Source organism: Urocitellus parryii, chromosome X (genome assembly GCF_045843805.1).
Source record: "Urocitellus parryii isolate mUroPar1 chromosome X, mUroPar1.hap1, whole genome shotgun sequence".
Lineage (NCBI taxonomy): Eukaryota > Metazoa > Chordata > Mammalia > Rodentia > Sciuridae > Urocitellus > Urocitellus parryii.
Window position 1 is genome coordinate 121,394,455 of NC_135547.1, and position 17,395 is coordinate 121,411,849.

A 17,395-nucleotide genomic window follows, 5' to 3' on the forward strand; every position below is an offset into this window, starting at 1 on the left:
TTTTTTTCCTCCCATAAGGGCTGGATGGAGGATGATATTGCCTCATAGCTTCTTGGCCCACCTCTGAGTTCAGGTGGTGACAGTTCTTAGGTGTGTACACAGCACAGCATCTCCAGTGCTGCTACTCTTCTGGAGGGCTTTCTCCAGCCCCTATACCAGCAGCCTTGATGTCAAGAATATGGAGGGATGCAAATGGAAATCAAAATGTCCTAGATTGGGCTGGGGTTGTGGCTCTGTGGTAGAGCGCTTGCTTTGCGAGGCTCTAGGTTCGATCATCAGCACCGCATATAAATAAATAAAGGTCCATTGAAAACTAAAAAAGAAAAAAATTTTTAAAAATGTCCTAGATTCCCTTCTCCTCCATGCAGTAATTCTAAAGTGTACTCCCCAGTGATATTGAGTCCCAGGTGTCCAGATACCCTGCTCACTAATACCCCTCTGTGGCCTTCTGCCCTATCACCTGCACTTGTGCTTTTGCATCACTTTCCAAATAAACTATCTGAAGATAGGCCCTTGTTTCAGGTTCTTCTGTGGCATAACCCAAGCTAAGACAAGCAGGAAATGTACCCCTAAGGCTGGGCTCCATCCCTTCACTCCCAAGTTCCAAGGTTAGTTTCTGGAGCTGGCCCCTAATATGTTCTTTTTTTTTTTTTTTTTTTTTTTTTTAGTTGTAGATGGACATAATACCTCTATTTTATTTTATTTTTTTTAATATGGTGCTGAGGAATCAAACCCAGTGCCTCACACATGCTAGGCAAGCATTCCACTGCTAAACCACAACCCGAGCACATATTGGTCATGCAGTCACATATATACACACAGACAAAAAAAAAAAAAAAAAAACAAGGTAACACCACATGTGTATTTAGACCCACACATATATCTTCCAGGTGCTGGGCATACTGGTTGCTGATGGCTTACTGCTCCATCTCTCCTTTCCCAAAGTTGGCCACGTTGCCCCAACTTGGGACATTCCTAAAGGTTTTTCTCTACTCCAGAGTTCCCTCTCAGATTGGTTCAGCCCTGTATTGTAACTGCATTGCTGGTTGGCTTCTCCCCCTGCCCAATACTGCTTTCTTCATTTAAGTTGTATCTCCCAAGAGCGCTCCCCAATATATTATCTGCCTGCAACTCTCCATCTTGGAGCTCAACCTAACACTCAGGGATATCCTGGAGAGGATTCTTCCATGTGCAGGAATTCCATTTCTGATGCTTCGATTTCAAATGAAGCAGCATGGCAAGCATTTGGAAAATTGGAAAGGGCTCTAGCAATTTTCATTGATGTTTGTTGTTTCTCATATTGCCCAAGGACTGTGAGAGCAGCATCTGTCAGATACATCACTTAGAGATGATGTTGTAATGGTCCCACATGCAGATGTGTTAGGGGCTGGGCTACCTTATCTTTCCTGTTGGTTTGATGTTTGCAGTGGATGACTGCCGGCCGGGGCATTCTGCATGCTGAGATGCCTTGCTCTGAGGAGCCAGCCCATGGTCTGCAACTGTGGGTTAATTTGAGAAGCTCAGAGAAGATGGTGGAGCCACAGTACCAGGAATTGAAAAGTGAAGAGATCCCCAAGCCCAGTAAGGATGGTGTGACAATTGCTGTCATTTCTGGAGAAGCCCTGGGAATAAAGGTAAGCCATATTGTTATTGTATGTCTGTGAAATATGAGGCATGATATAACATAGGGCTGGCCCCATTGTTGGCTTTCACTAGGTTTATTATAGTTTGTGTCTCACGGGATGATCTTGCTTCAGAGGTATCAGAATAAGTACAACCTAAGGGAACCCCAAATTTTTTTTGCTGTGTGCAAACTCATACAGTTAAGAAAATTACAAGGGTACATATCCATGTAAGAATTTGGTCAAAAAGCGATTTTCAAGGTATGTCTTAATATGTGTGCAGATTTATCCTAATCCCTTTCACTTGTAGTATCTATTTAATGCTTTGAATTAAAGCGCACTGGCACTACAAGATTGCTGCCCTTAAGAAACAAACAAGAGAACAAAGAACAGGACCCACTCTGCTCCATAAAGATTTATGTAGATTATTTATGACCAACTTAGTAAGTAAGGGAAGCACACTACTGCAGTATACAGAGGTGGTTTTTAAGAGTTAATTTGACCCTTTATTTAACCCATACACAACATGCCCTGTGTATAGCTGAGACTTTATACTGTTTAGGTTTAGGGCCCCACCTTTTGTCACATCGAATCAATTGATGGTAAACATTATGGACATGTTTATGGGAGGAAAGAAGTGTGGCAAACATTGTGCTCTTACACACTGGAACCGCTTGCTGGGGAGGCTGATTCCTCACACCAGCCAATAGGAGGTAACGGTGAGCTGGGTAGCATGCTTTCTCAGGTGGGGTTTCTCAGAGGCAGATCCTGAGATGCAGACTCCTGGGCAAGTGATTTTAAGGAAAGTGCTCCTGGGAGTAGTAAAAGGAAGCAGGACAAAGTTGGGGAGGAAGTCAAGCAAGGGTACCATCTCAGGCAAAGTCCTAAAAGAGGGAGGCTTTAACCTGATCCTGATAGGGATGGTGGAAGATGGGTCTGATTCAGTGTTATTCTTACCCGCTAGGCATTCATTCCCCCACATCCACTTGTCATTGGTTATGGCCATTAACTTTGGGGCTAGAGGGGGTCCCAGAAATGATCAAAAGTGATCTGAGGGGATCTGTGAAGGGTCTGGTACCTGGCCACGAGAACATGAAGATCTTGGGAACTACTTTGTCATTCTTCCAGCGGACCACCAGCACTTAAAACTATTTTAAATACTCACTTATTAGTATTTTAATTTTAACTTTTTATGTGTACCAATGAGGATAATGCCTTGGCAGTGGCTGCTAACTTACCACTCAATAGGATGCATTACATGGTTAACAGACTGGTTATGATTATAGGTTGGGATTTACCAGTTTTTCTTTCTTCTGTATTATAACCACAGTTTTTTAACATATCCCATGTCTAGATGCATGTATTATTTTGCTTTTTGTTTCCAGTGTACACACAAGTAATTGAAGAAAAAAAAAATTCCAAGTTCTCTCTGTTAAGCATAGCTGACTTTTCTCCACCTGCTGGAAGGCCTATTGCTTACTTTGCCTCAGTTGGAAATGACCTTTCTTTGTGTTTCTGTGACCCGTTTCTCTTTTGCCCAGCATTGAACAGTGCCCTTTTCCGCTATTTGTGAACACTTTCCTCTCTTTCAGTCTGCAGAGGAGAGTTAGCATCCTGTGAGGCCCTTCCTGGAGTTAGGCCAAAGGACATCACTGGGTATAGTGTCAGACAGAGAGGTCTAAGGGGAGCTTTGTTAATGCAGTTGTGAAACTGTTCCCTCTGTCCCGTGTGATTTTTTCATTGTGCTTCTGGGACTCTAGGACTCTAGGGACATAACTTTCAGGGAGTGGATGGTGGAAGGCAGGTAGTTCCCCCTCCCCTTCAGCCAAAGCACAAGACTGTCCGGTTGCGTGTATTGGAATTATCTGTAAGATTTCATTTAGAAAAAGATTTGAGCTGTCTGCAGCTAAAAAGAGAACTTGGATCAGTGATTTAACAGATAAGCAAAGCCAGCAATATCATGAATCCTTAGAGTTTACAAATGTTTTTCATTTATAGAAAACACAAGGCAATTTTAAGGTTGAAGCTGGTTCCAATTATAGGCAGGACATTTTAAAGCATTTCCAAGCAGGAGACCATGTGGTGTTACAATTGCAACCAGGAATTAGAGACCAGAGGTAATGTTTTAACTTTTTGTGTGTGTGTGTGGTGCTGGGGATTGAACCCAGGGCCTTGTGCATGGGAGGCAAGCACTCTACCAACTAAGCTATATCCCCAGTCCCATTTCTTAATTTTTTCAAATAATGTTTTGGTAGCTGCTAGCCTCTATTGTTTCTTTTTTCTCAAGTAAAATCTCCAAAGTGAATTATATTCTCTTTGATTTGAGAGCATTTTAATATTAAGAGCCTCTTTGAACCATGAGTAGCATTAAATTTTGATTTCTAGAAGCAGCACAGGTCACTACTTACCTGTGTGGACTCTAGAGATGGTGAGTTAGAATACCTACCATGAACCAGCTGTGCAGTCTTGAGCAAGCCACTTAATTTCTCTGTGTCTCACTTTTCTCATCCATAAAATAGGGTTTGTGTGAGGATTAAGTGACCTTTTATACAATAAGCTCTCAGAATAGTGCTGAACACATTTTAAGCACCACGTAAGAAGTAGGTGTTATTATTCTGGTAACCTTTGTTAACCCAGGCAGGAACTGGGCTGAAATTTCTATTTGCCATCTATACTAACAGGATTTGCTGCAATTTGGGAAAGATGATTAACCTGCTTTGAAGAAAGGACACCAGTGTGAGTCACTGAGGGATATTGGTCACTTCTCTGAGGGTCTGATAAGAGACATAATTTTGTACATTTGAAGCCTTAATGTCTGCTCACCAAGGAATAACTCGGTGTTAAAAGGTCTAGATCTACTATAAAAACACACTGAATTTTTTTTGCATCAGGAAGATAATTTCAATTTAAATTACAAGGTGAGACAGAGACTATACCTTACAAGAGAGTGCTGCATGTGTAACATATAGAATCAATAATAACTACCCTTCCTGCAACTAAAATATCTTGAAAATGGATGACATAGACTTAGTTATCATTGCAGTACTTCTCTGACTTTACTATTTATATGGATTGCCTGGAAATCTTGATAAAATGCAGATTCTGATATAGCAGGTCTGCAGTGGGGGCCTGAGATGCTATGTTTTTCTTTTTTTTTTGGTACCAGGAATTGAACCCAGGGGTGCTTAACCACTGAAATACACCCCCAGCCCTTTTTATATTTTATTTAGAGACAGGGTCTCACTGAACTGCTTAGTGCCTCGCAGTTGCTAAGGCTGGCTTTGAACTCATGATCCTCCTGCCTCAACCTCCCGAGTCTCTGGGATTATAGGCATGCACCACCATGCCTGGCTGTGATTCTGTATTTCTAACAGGCTCCTAGGTGGTGCTAATCCTGTGGGCTGCTAACTACCATTTGTATTATGTATAAGAGGCACGGCATCCAGGATAGGAGTTCACCCATCTTGAGGAAATTTGACTATGCTCCTATGGATGCTGTTAAATGGTCTGGTTCTGTGACTTTTGGCAAATCATATTTAATCTTTCTGGACTTCAAGTTCCTGCATCCACAGAAAAGGTGAGGAGCTTTTGTGTAAGATGCCATAACCTTAACTCACAACAAAACTGTCTTTTTGATATTTACAAGGCAGGATGTATCTTTGTTTCTCAGATTGCATGTGTCTAAGCATTGATTTGGCTTTGGAAAGGCATAGCCAGTTTTGAGCAAGATTCTGCCAGGACAGCCCAGTCTAACGTGAAGGCTGAGAGGGGAGAAAAGATAAAAATAGGATAGTTTGAATAGTTTCTGTCACTTCTGGAAGGTCACAAACACATGTTTATTTCATGAGAATATGCAGTTCTCCAAACCCCATTCCATTCTTATCAGCCAGCCAATCAGCTATATTCCTTGCCAGCTCTCTGTGGAACACAATTCTTTTCCCAACAAATGCCTCTGACTTGCCTCCTGCTGCTCTAAATTCCATTAGTTATGTCAGAAGCAAGCCTCCAGGAGGCCTCAGCCCCACCCACCAGGGTCAGAGAAAGGCAATCTGGGAGCCAGATGGCTTGGGTTCAAGGCCAGCTCTGCCACTGACTTGCTTTGAAGAACTCATTTAAGCTTTCTGAGCCTCAGTTTTCTAATCTGTTAAATGGAGAGGACTATAGTGACTTAGTTCAAAGGGCTTTTGGGAGGATTATATTAATAAATACGTGTAAAATAGTTAGAATAAATACTCTGTGTTTGGCACAGAGTAAATGCTGTGTAAGTGGGTGCTATTTTTACTTCCTTTCCAAAGTGCTAGGAAATGTTTATGTGGTCTATAAAGAATCTTCTTTCTGTTGGCAGACTGTGTCTTCCTGAATTGTATGTAACTAAATTTTTAAAAATTCAGTGTTTAAAGGATTTTGCTAAACATCTCATGGAATTTTCTCCAATCCTTCTTTTTTTGGTACTGGGGATTGAACTCAGGGACATTCAACCACTGAGCCACATCCCCAGCCCTATTTTGTATTTTATTTAGAGACAGGGTCTCACTGAGTTGTTTAGGGCCTCACTGTTGCTGAGGCTGGCTTTGAACTCATGATCCTCCTGCCTCAGCCTCCCGAGCGGCTGGGATTAGAGGCGTGCACCACCTCGTCTGGCGCTCAGATCATTTTGAATTCTACCTATTTCTCTATTTCAGGGCATTTTCAATGAAGCCTCATCCATTTTCTGCCTACTTGAGCTTGTTTCTGTTCCCTTGGTGAAATCTGTCCTTTCCTTCCCAAGCTTGGGAGGACATTTTTGCAAAGTAGCATTAAAAAAAAAAAAATGATTACATCTTCAAAACAGGTAGCACAGGCACACGCCCCCCCCCCTTTTGCCTTTAAAGTACTCCAACAAGTTCATAGGTGTAGCTTGAAAACCATGACAGATGGCTAGGGATATAGCTCGGTTGGCAGAGTGCCTGCCTGGCATGCACAAGGCTCTGGGTTCAATTCCTAGCACCACAAAAAAAAAAAAAAAAAAAGAAAACTATGACAGATATTCTCCTAATGGTAGAGGTTGAGTGAGACTGTGGGTTTGTGACAGAAGGCACTTGAGAGAATGGGCTCCAGCTGTCTCAGAGAGCAAGCAAACGGAAAACTATGCTAACTCAGAAAGGAACCCTCCCTTCCAGTGGCCTTTTTGATACTTTATTTTATGTATAAATCAGAATACTCTGTGATTGAGTAGCAGATCTGTGAGTATAGATCTGTAGATCTCTAATAAAGCTTCCCTTTGGGGTCCAGGTGGGGGTACATGGATAAACTCTCTGTATGTCTTTCCATTTTTTAATTTTGAAAAAACAGAGATGAAAAATTGTGGTATATATGTGTATTAAGAATTGTAATGCAGGGCTGGGGATGTGGCTCAAGCGGTAGCGCGCTCGCCTGGCATGCGTGCGACCCGGGTTCGATCCTCAGCACCACATACCAACAAAGATGTTGTGTTCGCCGAGAACTAAAAAATAAATAAAATTCTCTCTCTTCTCTCTCTCTCTCTCTCTCTCCTCTCTCACTCTCTCTTTAAAAAAAAAAAAAAAGAATTGTAATGCAGGAAAAAAAAACAAAGTACATGTATAAAGACATGAATTGGCATGAACATACTTTATATACAAAGATGAAAAATTGTGCTCTATATGTGTAATAAGAATTGTAATGCATTCTGCTGTTGTGTATTTAAAAAAATAAAATCAATTAAATAAAAAATGGGAATATTTATATATTTAAAACATCAAACAGAAAAGGAAAAAAAAAACCAAATGGATAGCATGCCTTTATTTTATTTGTTTATTTTTATGTGGTGCTGAGGATTGAACCCAGTGTACTAGGTATTTGTTAGTGTTTTTAGTAATCAAGGTTTTTCAGCCTAAGAAAACAGATACAATAGAATACAATAGACACTAGTATGGCTGTATGTATAATCATGGCTGTAAAACCAATGTGATACTGTAATCTGTACATGTGGAAAAATAAGAATTCATACCCCATTTGAATCAAATGTATGATATGTCAAGATCATTGTAATGTTTTGAGCAACTAATAAAAAAATTAAAAAGAAAAAAGAAAACAGATACAAAGCAGCATGGTGGTGCACACCTATAATCCCAGCAGCTCCGAAGTCTGAGGCAGGAGGATCTCAAGTTCAAAGCCAGCCTCAGCAACTTAACAAGGCCTTAAGCAACTCAACAAGACTCTGTTTCTAAATAAAATACAAAATAAAGCCGGGGAATTGGCTCAGTGTTTAAGTGCCCCTGAGTTTAATCCCCTGTACTACCAAAAAGAGAAAGAAAGAAAACCAACAAAAGAGTTAATAATGTAATAGTCAATGCTAAACCTTAAGTCGACACATAAAAATGAATGTCCATTTATCTCTTTGAGGCAGTGTTTGTAGATCTAATATGATTCGATCACTTCGGGAATCCAAGATGCAATTTTATGTTTCTTTCTGATAATTTCATTTTCCATTGGCTTTTATTTGCAGCAATTTTTCTTAGGTCCATTTTAATTACATGCTACAAAAAATGCTGAAAAAATAAAGTTCCACCTAAACAATTCACAATCACCATAATGAATTCTGGCAGAATTTCCCTTTTGAGACTTTAAATAAGTATATTGTAATGACCAGATGGGGAGGACAAAGGAAAGGAACTATGAATGTGAGGCAGAGAGCTTCCTGGTCTCCCTTCAGTTTAGGGGAAGGAGCAAAATAGCATTTGAGAGAAAGAATATTGCAAAGTACTATGGGAAAATGGAGTTGAGGGTTTCACCATTTTTATCTGCTTGCTGGTGCTCATGAAGGTCCAACCCAGCTGCCCAGCTCATCAGCATGTTGACTTCCCTCTAGATCCACACCAGTATCCTATGTTCATTCATAACTGATGACATTTTTGGACTGGCACTTCTCATTTTGTATACTTCTCCCATTTCTCTGGGATCTCTGTTCATTCAGTCATTAAGCACCCACTTAATGCACGTTGGAAACATGATGTGAATAAGATACAACCACAGTCCTCAAAAAAGTTCATAGCTGAGGATGGGGAGAGAAGCAAGCAAGCATCAGAACTATAATATGACATGGGAAACCCTAAAGTAACAGTATGTAAAAATTCCATTATAGTCCAGAGGAGGGAGAATTCAATCTGCTTGTATGGATGGAGGGAGGGAAAGAAAGAAAATAGAAAGGGCAGAGATTGTTTGATAATGGTTTATATGTTCCTGCATCCCTCTCTTTGAAGATTTTAAACAGCAGGGCTTGAGGTTCAGGTAGTCCTATCTCATCTCAAATTTCTTGGAACAGTTTATTGTATGGTCCCTATCCAAAACAGGCCAGGTGGCCCGAGCATATGATCAGCATCATTCCACAGACAAGGGCAAAACTTGGCTTTGATTCAACATTGAGAATGGGCACAATTAGGTTGTTAGTCTTGCTTAGTAAATAAGAGAACACCAAAGAAATGCACCCAGCAACTTCAAAGAACTTGTGCTGTGGTAGGCAGCCATAGTTGGCACTTCATTTGCAGTTAGGAATGTTCAAATAAACAATGGTCAAGATCTGCTCAAATCAGCTGTACAAAAGGTTGCTCTTGCCCAGGGCAGCCCACTCACCCCAGAAATACCATTCTTGGTGTGCACAAAGGGTGCCAGATGTTCTTATTCCTTCAAGATGTCCCTGTTGACCCAGTCACCTAGGAAGTACATTCCAATGGTGTCAACAAGCCCTCTTCTGCCAGTAAATGAAGAATGGATAGGTACATTTTTAATCCAGAAGTTACATTTTGTTCTATTTATACATCCTTGGCCTTAGTGATCAGGATTATAAATTTGCTGGGAAAATTACACTAAGAGCATAATGAAAACTATAAAAAAACCAAGATGTCACCTTCAAAAAAAGGTGAGTGGACATTTTAGCATATTGTTGTAATCACTCCTCTGGCTGGCAAGGCTTGCCTTTTAGGATATAATAAGTCTTTCCTCAGGAGCACATCATATTTTTTCTAACCATAGCAAAAAATATAGGATAGTGTCAAAGAACTTTCTGTAGATGAACTTTCTGTAGATGACTCTAGCATATTGTATTAAAAAGTTGAGATTGATGTATTTTAAAAACTGGTATCAGCATATATATATAAAGCTCTGTTGTTAGTAATTATAAACATAAGACTTTATTTTGACCAAAGGAAAAATCCTTGGGAGCATGTAGCTTTTGAATAGTTTGACCAAACTTACACTGAATATGATAAGCAAATTTAGTGTCAGATATAATTCTGATTACTTGAAGCATTGAAAGTTTATGGTATATAAATTATACCTTAATAAATCTATTTTTTATATATTTCAGATGTTGCTGGACCTTTATTTTATTCATTTATTTATATGCAGTGCTGAGAATTGAACCCAGGGCCTCACACATGCTAAGCAAGTGCTCTACCACTGAGCCACAACTCCAGCCCCAATTAGTCTAATTTTAAGAAGAATTCTACAGAACAGGTATAGGCACTCCAGGATAGCCAAATATTTCAAAGTTTCAACTCAAGTGGGCTCAAAATCATTGAAGTAACTACTCTGTTAAAAGAGGAGCATGGTGTGATCTGAAAATCACAGGGAATCCTTTTTATCATCCATTACAGATCCAGGGGTTGTTTTTTATTTGCTTGGTTTAGTAAAAGGAGATGAGTAAACTGAAAGAACCTACCATTACCAGAAGGACTTCCATATCAGCCATGGGGAGATTGGAAGGATTTCCTGGAGGGCATCCTGGGAAGTTATGACATTAGTTCAGTTGAGTTCAGCACACATGTACTGAGGGCCAATAGTAGGCAAGACCTGTGAAGGTATGGGGAAAAATGATGGGAAAATTCAAGGAGCTGGAAGGTCACAATTAAAAAGACAGACACATCAACTGGTAACATGAGTATATTATGGTGAGCCCCCAGAATAGTAATTGTGGTGGGTTAATGGGAAGATAGATTAGAAGGATCAGCCCTATATGAAGATTAAAGAAATGCTCTAAGAAGGCCTTCAAAATAAATGTTTATTCTTTTTTTTAATTGATTTTATTTTTTAAATACATGACAGGGGGATGCATTACAATTCTTATTACACATATAGAGCACAATTTTTCATATCTTTGTATATAAAGTATGTTCACGCCAATCCATGTCTTCATATATGTACTTTGGTTTTTTTGCATTACAATTCTTATTATACATATATACAGCATGATTTTTCATATCTCTGTATATAAAGTATGTTGACAATCTCATGTTACTATCAGAGTCTTTTACTGTGGAGAATATAGTTGTTATATTTGGCTTAGAACATGAATACATCAATGTCCAACTTGGCCTGGCTAATTGAGAAATAATAATAATTTGACTCTTTTTCTGGAAATGTTAAAAACCTCCTTGTTCTCTTTGCTTTCATATAATCATTTTTAACAACATGGAAGGAAACCATCATATTCATAGTTCTTTTCCTGGACCAACTATAAATACCAATTAGAGATATTTATTTATTCATTTGAATTTTTCTATTCTTTTTGGTTATACATGATAGTAGAATATATTTTGACATATCATACATACATGGAAAATAACTTCCCATTCTTGTGGTTGGACATGATGTGGAGTTACACTGGTCATGTGTTCATATATGGACATAGGAAAGTTATGTCTCATTCATTCTACTGTCTTTCTCATTCCCATCCCCCTTCCTTCCCTTCATTCCCTTTGACTTATCCAATGAACTTCTTTTCTCCCCTCCTTATTGTATTTTAGCATCCACGTATCAGAGAGAACATTTGGCCTTTGTTTTTTTGGGGTCTGGCTAATTTTAACACAATAGTCTCCATTTTCATCCATTTATTGGCAAATGCCATAATTTTATTCTTACTAATGGTTGAGTAATATTCTAGTTGGAGATATTTAAATGCTTCCTTTTAAAGGAAGTGATTTTGAAGTTCAAACCAAGGATCATCTTTCCTACCCCCTTCAAACACTTGCCTTGGGTTAGTTTTTGTTGTATCTCTAGGTTCTAAAAGTAATTCTGGCTTTGTCATCCCATCTTCTTCTGTTATTTGTTTGTTTGTTTGTTTGTTTGTTTTGGTGGTACTGGGGATTGAACCCAGGGCCTTGCACATGCTAGGCAAATACTCTATCAACTGAGCTATATCCCCAGCTCTTCTGTTATTCTGTAATTACAAATAAGTGGTCCACAAGAGAGGGAGAGCTGAACTATTAAAAGGAGTAAGAAAAACAACCCAGCAACTTTTCTACTCCAACTTGATTCCGTTAGCATTGATTTTTGTTCGTTTCTCCTTTTTCTCCACCAGTTTTCTTGTACACTGCCCGCCCTTCCCTCCCCTGCCACACACACACCAGTTACTGTTTCTGCCAGTTGAGTCCTGACCAGATTCTGTTTCCAAGCAGCCTCCACTTTGGCTGTGGCAGCTGTCCTTGTCAGATGTCCATAGTCACCTACGTCTTTGTCTGCCTTGGGAGACTTTGAGTGTCTCTGACTAACTACTGAGACTTGGCTGAGATACTGATTTGAGGCCATCTGTTACTTATCAGTCCAACAGAAGTTTTGAGCAAGAGTTCCTGGTGACTGTCATGAAATGTTTTCTTAGGTTTTAACTGATACTCTGTCAGCCAGATGCACTGAAGCAGACCAGTACATTGTAGAGGGCCTAGAATTTGGTAAAAGTCAATTGTGGGGAATTGAGGTTGAGGAGACAACCAAAATTTGCTACTCCTTTCTACCCCTCTCAAATTCAGAATGGTCTAAGACGTAGACTGAGAAGGTAGCCAGATAGGGAAGCAAGTATCATCTCTATTACCAGTTGAATCTGGGTAGGAGCACGTGACTTGTATCTGAGACCTTTTGGGTTTTCTAATACTCCCCCCCCCCACTTCATTAACCATGTCCAGGAAGAGCTATAGGGTCATAGGCATCTTCAGAGGCATGCTTGTTATCTCATGGCCAAAAAACAGAGAAAGAGACATTAAAAAGCCTGGAAGGATTGGGTCTGAACTGAGCTGAGCATGCTCAGTTCCTTGAATTACCCTCACCAACCCCATCTTACCTCCTTCTTCCCCGGCTCTCTACCCCCAGGGATTACTGAGGAAGGCAGAGAGCATCTAGCAGTGTTTCCTCATCAGGACATTAGGGAGGGGTCTGGAGGCTCCCCCTAACATCCCCCTAGTGTTATGTTTTATTAATATATTAGATTTGACACTTTGTGGTGACTGTCCCCTCAGGGAGGGAGATGAGAAGTTTGTCGGTGTGGCCCTCCTCCCAGCAAAATTAACTTCTGCTCTCTAGACTTGGTTGTACCCCAGAAGGATCTGAAGTGAATACAGAGTATTTTGATTATATTTACAGTGAGGGACATTGTATTCTAGCCTGCACATTCACTTCCTATTCTATTTTATTTTTTGCTAAATTATTTGTAACCATGTTGAATGGTATATGAGAAGCCCAAGTAGCAGCATAAAAATTATGTCAATAGTAAAATATCCCAAGCTTGAAGGCAAACTTCTCCTATCATCAAGTGTCTAAGATGAAATAAAGTTCAGATCAAAAATTCCTTGTCTTTATAAATCAAGTCAAAAGAAATTTACTTAAAATTTATCTTCTAAATAAAGTACCAAAGCATCTTTACCCAATTTTAATCCTGCTTTGCTTGAGTAGAACAAGGATTTTCTTTCTAAGCAGCGTAGCAAGGGTTGCATCCCCGGCACTAGATATGTCTCCAATAATTCTGCCAAACTTGAATTCATTCCACCTCAATTTGCATTTATCTCACTTAAAAAAATAGTCCCAACAGGTAACAGAAGACACATTTATTACAATACCAGCCCTGATTCCATGAAATTTCATTGCACAAGCAACCTCCAAGGAGGTTGGTTACTCTAGAAACTTGGTTACTGTCAAGTGCTGGCAAGGTTGGGAAGAAATGGCAACATCATGATTGGCAGGCAGTTGTGATTATATTCTTTGTGGTGAGCAGGCTGGCATTACTCAATAAAATTAACTGCATATAAGGCATGTCCTGCAAAATTCCTTCCTGGAAATTTGTTTCACCAAAACTTCACCAAGCAGACATATGACAGTGGTCATCCTAGTATCATAGGTGGTAGAAAGTGGTCAGCCATGATATACAGGTTCATCAGTTAGGGAATGGATAAGTAAAATATAGAGATCCTATGAGGTAGAATACTGTGTAGCTGCCAGAAGCAAAGCCTATATTTACTTAGACTTATATTATTAGCTTTCAGAAAATAATATGGAATAAAATCAGAACAAGGAAGCAATTTACCACATCTTGTGGCTTAGTTCTTCATTGAAGTCTTTTTTTTTTTTTTTTTGAGAATTTTTAATATTTATTTTTTAGTTCTCGGCGGACACAACATGCTTGTTGGTATGTGGTGCTGAGGATCGAACCCGGGCCGCACGCATGCCAGGCGAGCGCGCTACCGCTGAGCCACATCTCCAGCCCTCATTGAGGTCTTGATGAGGAGGAAGTAATCCAGAGCCTCAGTGGGACAGTCAGGTTCAACCCAGGCCCTGGATCTGCTGTAGCAGGGGGGTGGAAGTAATTAAGGCTGTATCCAAACTTGGCAGTCAGCCAGGAGGGGCTAAGGCAGTGGATCTCAGCAATGGTAGCCGCAGTGGCACCCAGGCATCTCCATCTCAGGAGCTAGTGAGGCTAAGAGACTCTGAGGAGGCATATAAAAAGCGTCAATCAGATTCTTTCCAACAACTTAATAAAATAAGGAATGGAAACAGGTGAGATTAGCAACTTGCCCAGGGTTACATATGTAGTAAGTGACAAATCTGGGATTCTAACTAGATGGACTGACTCCAGAGTTTGCACTTCTAACCACAAGCTCACCCAGGTCCTTACCCGTTAAGCGCAACCTGGTATAAATCAGATTTTGTGTTAAGAGCAGGCTTCAGCTGTGGCAACTTTAGAGATAGAGTCTGAGAGACATATGTGAAGGGCTCAGAGGAAAATCTTGACCATCATCTATAATTTTGCTAAGGAGCTGACCACTTCCTACTTACCCAGGAATTCATGAACAAGCCTGCTCCTGAATTGGGAATAGATACTGACTCCTGTAGATCCCCAGCGGTTTAGCAGATTTGATCAGCTCTGCAGTTTCTCTGAGACGTTGTTGAGTAACTGGAAACTTCTTCTCATGTTTGTATATACAAGAAGCCATATTTGATACTTTGGGAATCTATTTGAATACTTTATTTTAGACAGATTGGTGGAGTAAGTTTGAGGTTTTGGTGGTTAATCAAAGAAGAGTCAGGTTCATGAGAGGCAATAACACAAAATTAATTTAGGCAGTGCTTGGACAAGGTTGCATGAGAGGGGCATGTCCCTCACAGCTAAAGAGTTTCCAGGAACAGTGTGAAGGAAAATAGGGCAAGAGATATCCTGAGGGAGAGGGGAAAGTCAGAGAGGGGAACTTATGTGTCATGGTAATGTTACTCAACAGCAAAGTGGGGTCTCTAGCAGCAAGGTGAGGTGTCTTTGGACCAGAGAACTCCAAAGGATAGCAGCAGTTTGGGGTACTTTTTAGATATAAAGTTTGTCTTATTTTTGGCTAGCAGAATTTGGGTGTAGTTTGGCTAGCAGATGTCAGGTAGAGATGTCAGGGTTAGAAATACGAAGGTTCTAGATGGTTAAAATTGTTTATTCAGAATGTATTTAAAGCTATTTGAGAATTTGAATTTGGTATCGGTGGGCTTTGGGTTAATGGCCTTAGCCTGCTGTGGAGAAGTAAGCAATATGGGGGCCATTTTTACCCAATATACATGGAACCATCTCTGCTCCATGTATATAATAGTTGGTTAGGAAACTTTCCATTCGTTCAGCTTCTCCATTGCTGTAATGGGGTACTAGAACCTAAACAAAGTTCTTAGGAAGCAAGAGTCTAGAATTCTGATAGAGTGAGATGCGTCTCCAAGCCAACCAATACCTCCTCTTCCATTTCATTTGGGCTCCTCCATTTGAATCAGAATGTCAGGCAGCAACAACACACTTGAGATAAATGACAAAGCTGCAGTCCAACCAGGCAAAAAGTCTTCCCCAGTGTCTCATAGTTCATTTCAGAAGGAGACTAGACCTAAAGACAGGTTTCCTGAATTTTGCCCCATTTTATTGGCACATTGCCCTTTCCTTATCACACCATTCAGCCCTTCTGCTTAAATTTGCTGGCCATGTTTCTCTCCAGTTTGGAAATGCCTTATCTCATTTTTGTGGAAGGAAGCTTCAAAATGAACATCCCTTTCTCTTTCTACATCAAAAGGGGACCCTTAGACACATGTCTGTTCAAGCACAGATCCTGCCTGTTTTAGAATGTCCTGCAAACAGTCACTTAGGAGAAGTCTTGTACTATAGTAAATTCCCCCTTTATCATTAAATTAAAGGATCCTATCCATACAAAGGTATCAGTTCCCAGAGTTCTATGTAATTTTGTCTTTGCCCAAAAATTTTGTCATGTTACACCTTGATGCATTGTCTTGCAAGAACTCTTAAAAAATTCTTAGCAAACACCAAATGTGGCTAATAGAGATTTAAAATATTGCAAAGCCCTATGAAGAATATTCTAGCATCAGTTAATAGGTTTGCTGACTCAGTCTTGGAACATATTACCTATGGATTGGAGCTAAGGGATAGGAAGGCTCCTTGCTAGCACATTTAGGGGCCATTTGTGGTTTCATTGTACTGTTACCTTTATGGGGTTATAGGTAGATGGACCTTTTTGCTTTCTCTGGTTTTAATTTTCCAAAAAATTAGAACATCTGTATTTGGGCAAGGATGCTGACTCAAAGGGTGAAAAAATAAAATCACAGTCCAGTTTCATAATTAACATGTCTTTAGCTTAATTTCCTGTCAGCATCTTTGTTCTCTTCCCCTTTAGTCACTATCTTCTCTCTGCCCTTCCCATAAATAAAAGATGAGAGGAGAAGGATTGGAGTGTTATAAGGGCTGCTTGAGTAAATGATACTATGGAGACTAGACTGAGGATAATTTGGCGATGTTCAAAATTCTTGGTCAGCTGGACAGCTTGATGCTCAAGAGTGTCCACAGTCCTTCACGGTTGATAGAGGTTCAAAATGTTTTCTGGTCCTCCTCTCTAACTCCCACCCTGCACAGAGGCTTGGCATTTTGCCCAAGAGTTCCTTGTCTTCTCTTTATGTAACACTTCATGTATATGTCAAAATACCATTACGGATTTTAATTCTTCCCACAGTACCTTTGGCACTGAGGATGGAAACTAATCTCTCCCACTCCTTATCAGAATTGTTTAAAATAATCAAGAATTCAGAAATAAGAGTGCTTGGGATTGAGGACAGAAAACATCATTTTGTTGAAGAGCATTAGCTTATTCTAAACAAGAAGAGTTGGAAGTTTGCTTTAAATTAGGTGGTAAATCTATGTTTCCCTGAGCCTTAAAATCTTCAAGAAAAAGGCAAGGGATAGTTTTGCAGGCAGGGGCTGTGGGATCTGGTACCGAATTTCTTGAGTATGTATGGTGGTGGAGAGAATAGGTCTGTGCTGAAGTATTTTGTTCCCAGAACAAAGCCCAACAGACCATGAGGGTGAAAAGTTGATAGAAAGAAAACTGAGGAGACTAGGAGGCCATGGGAGAGGTGCTAGATGTCGACATGAACTCCTCGTATAGTAGATATGCTTCTATTAATTGGGGCTCCTGAGGTAGCTGGTAAAGTGG

General features: G+C 40.0%; 1 protein-coding gene across 2 annotated transcripts in view; it reads left to right on the top strand.

Annotated features, from left to right (window-relative positions):
• Positions 1 to 17,395, top strand: part of Pir (pirin) — a 103,968-nt gene that overhangs the window by 35,583 nt on the left and 50,990 nt on the right. For both annotated transcript variants that reach the window (XM_026396730.2, XM_026396729.2), the window contains exon 5: positions 1,428 to 1,634. In XM_026396730.2, the coding sequence (XP_026252515.1) occupies positions 1,428 to 1,634 (207 nt within the window). The remainder of the gene's footprint in view (positions 1 to 1,427; positions 1,635 to 17,395) is intronic.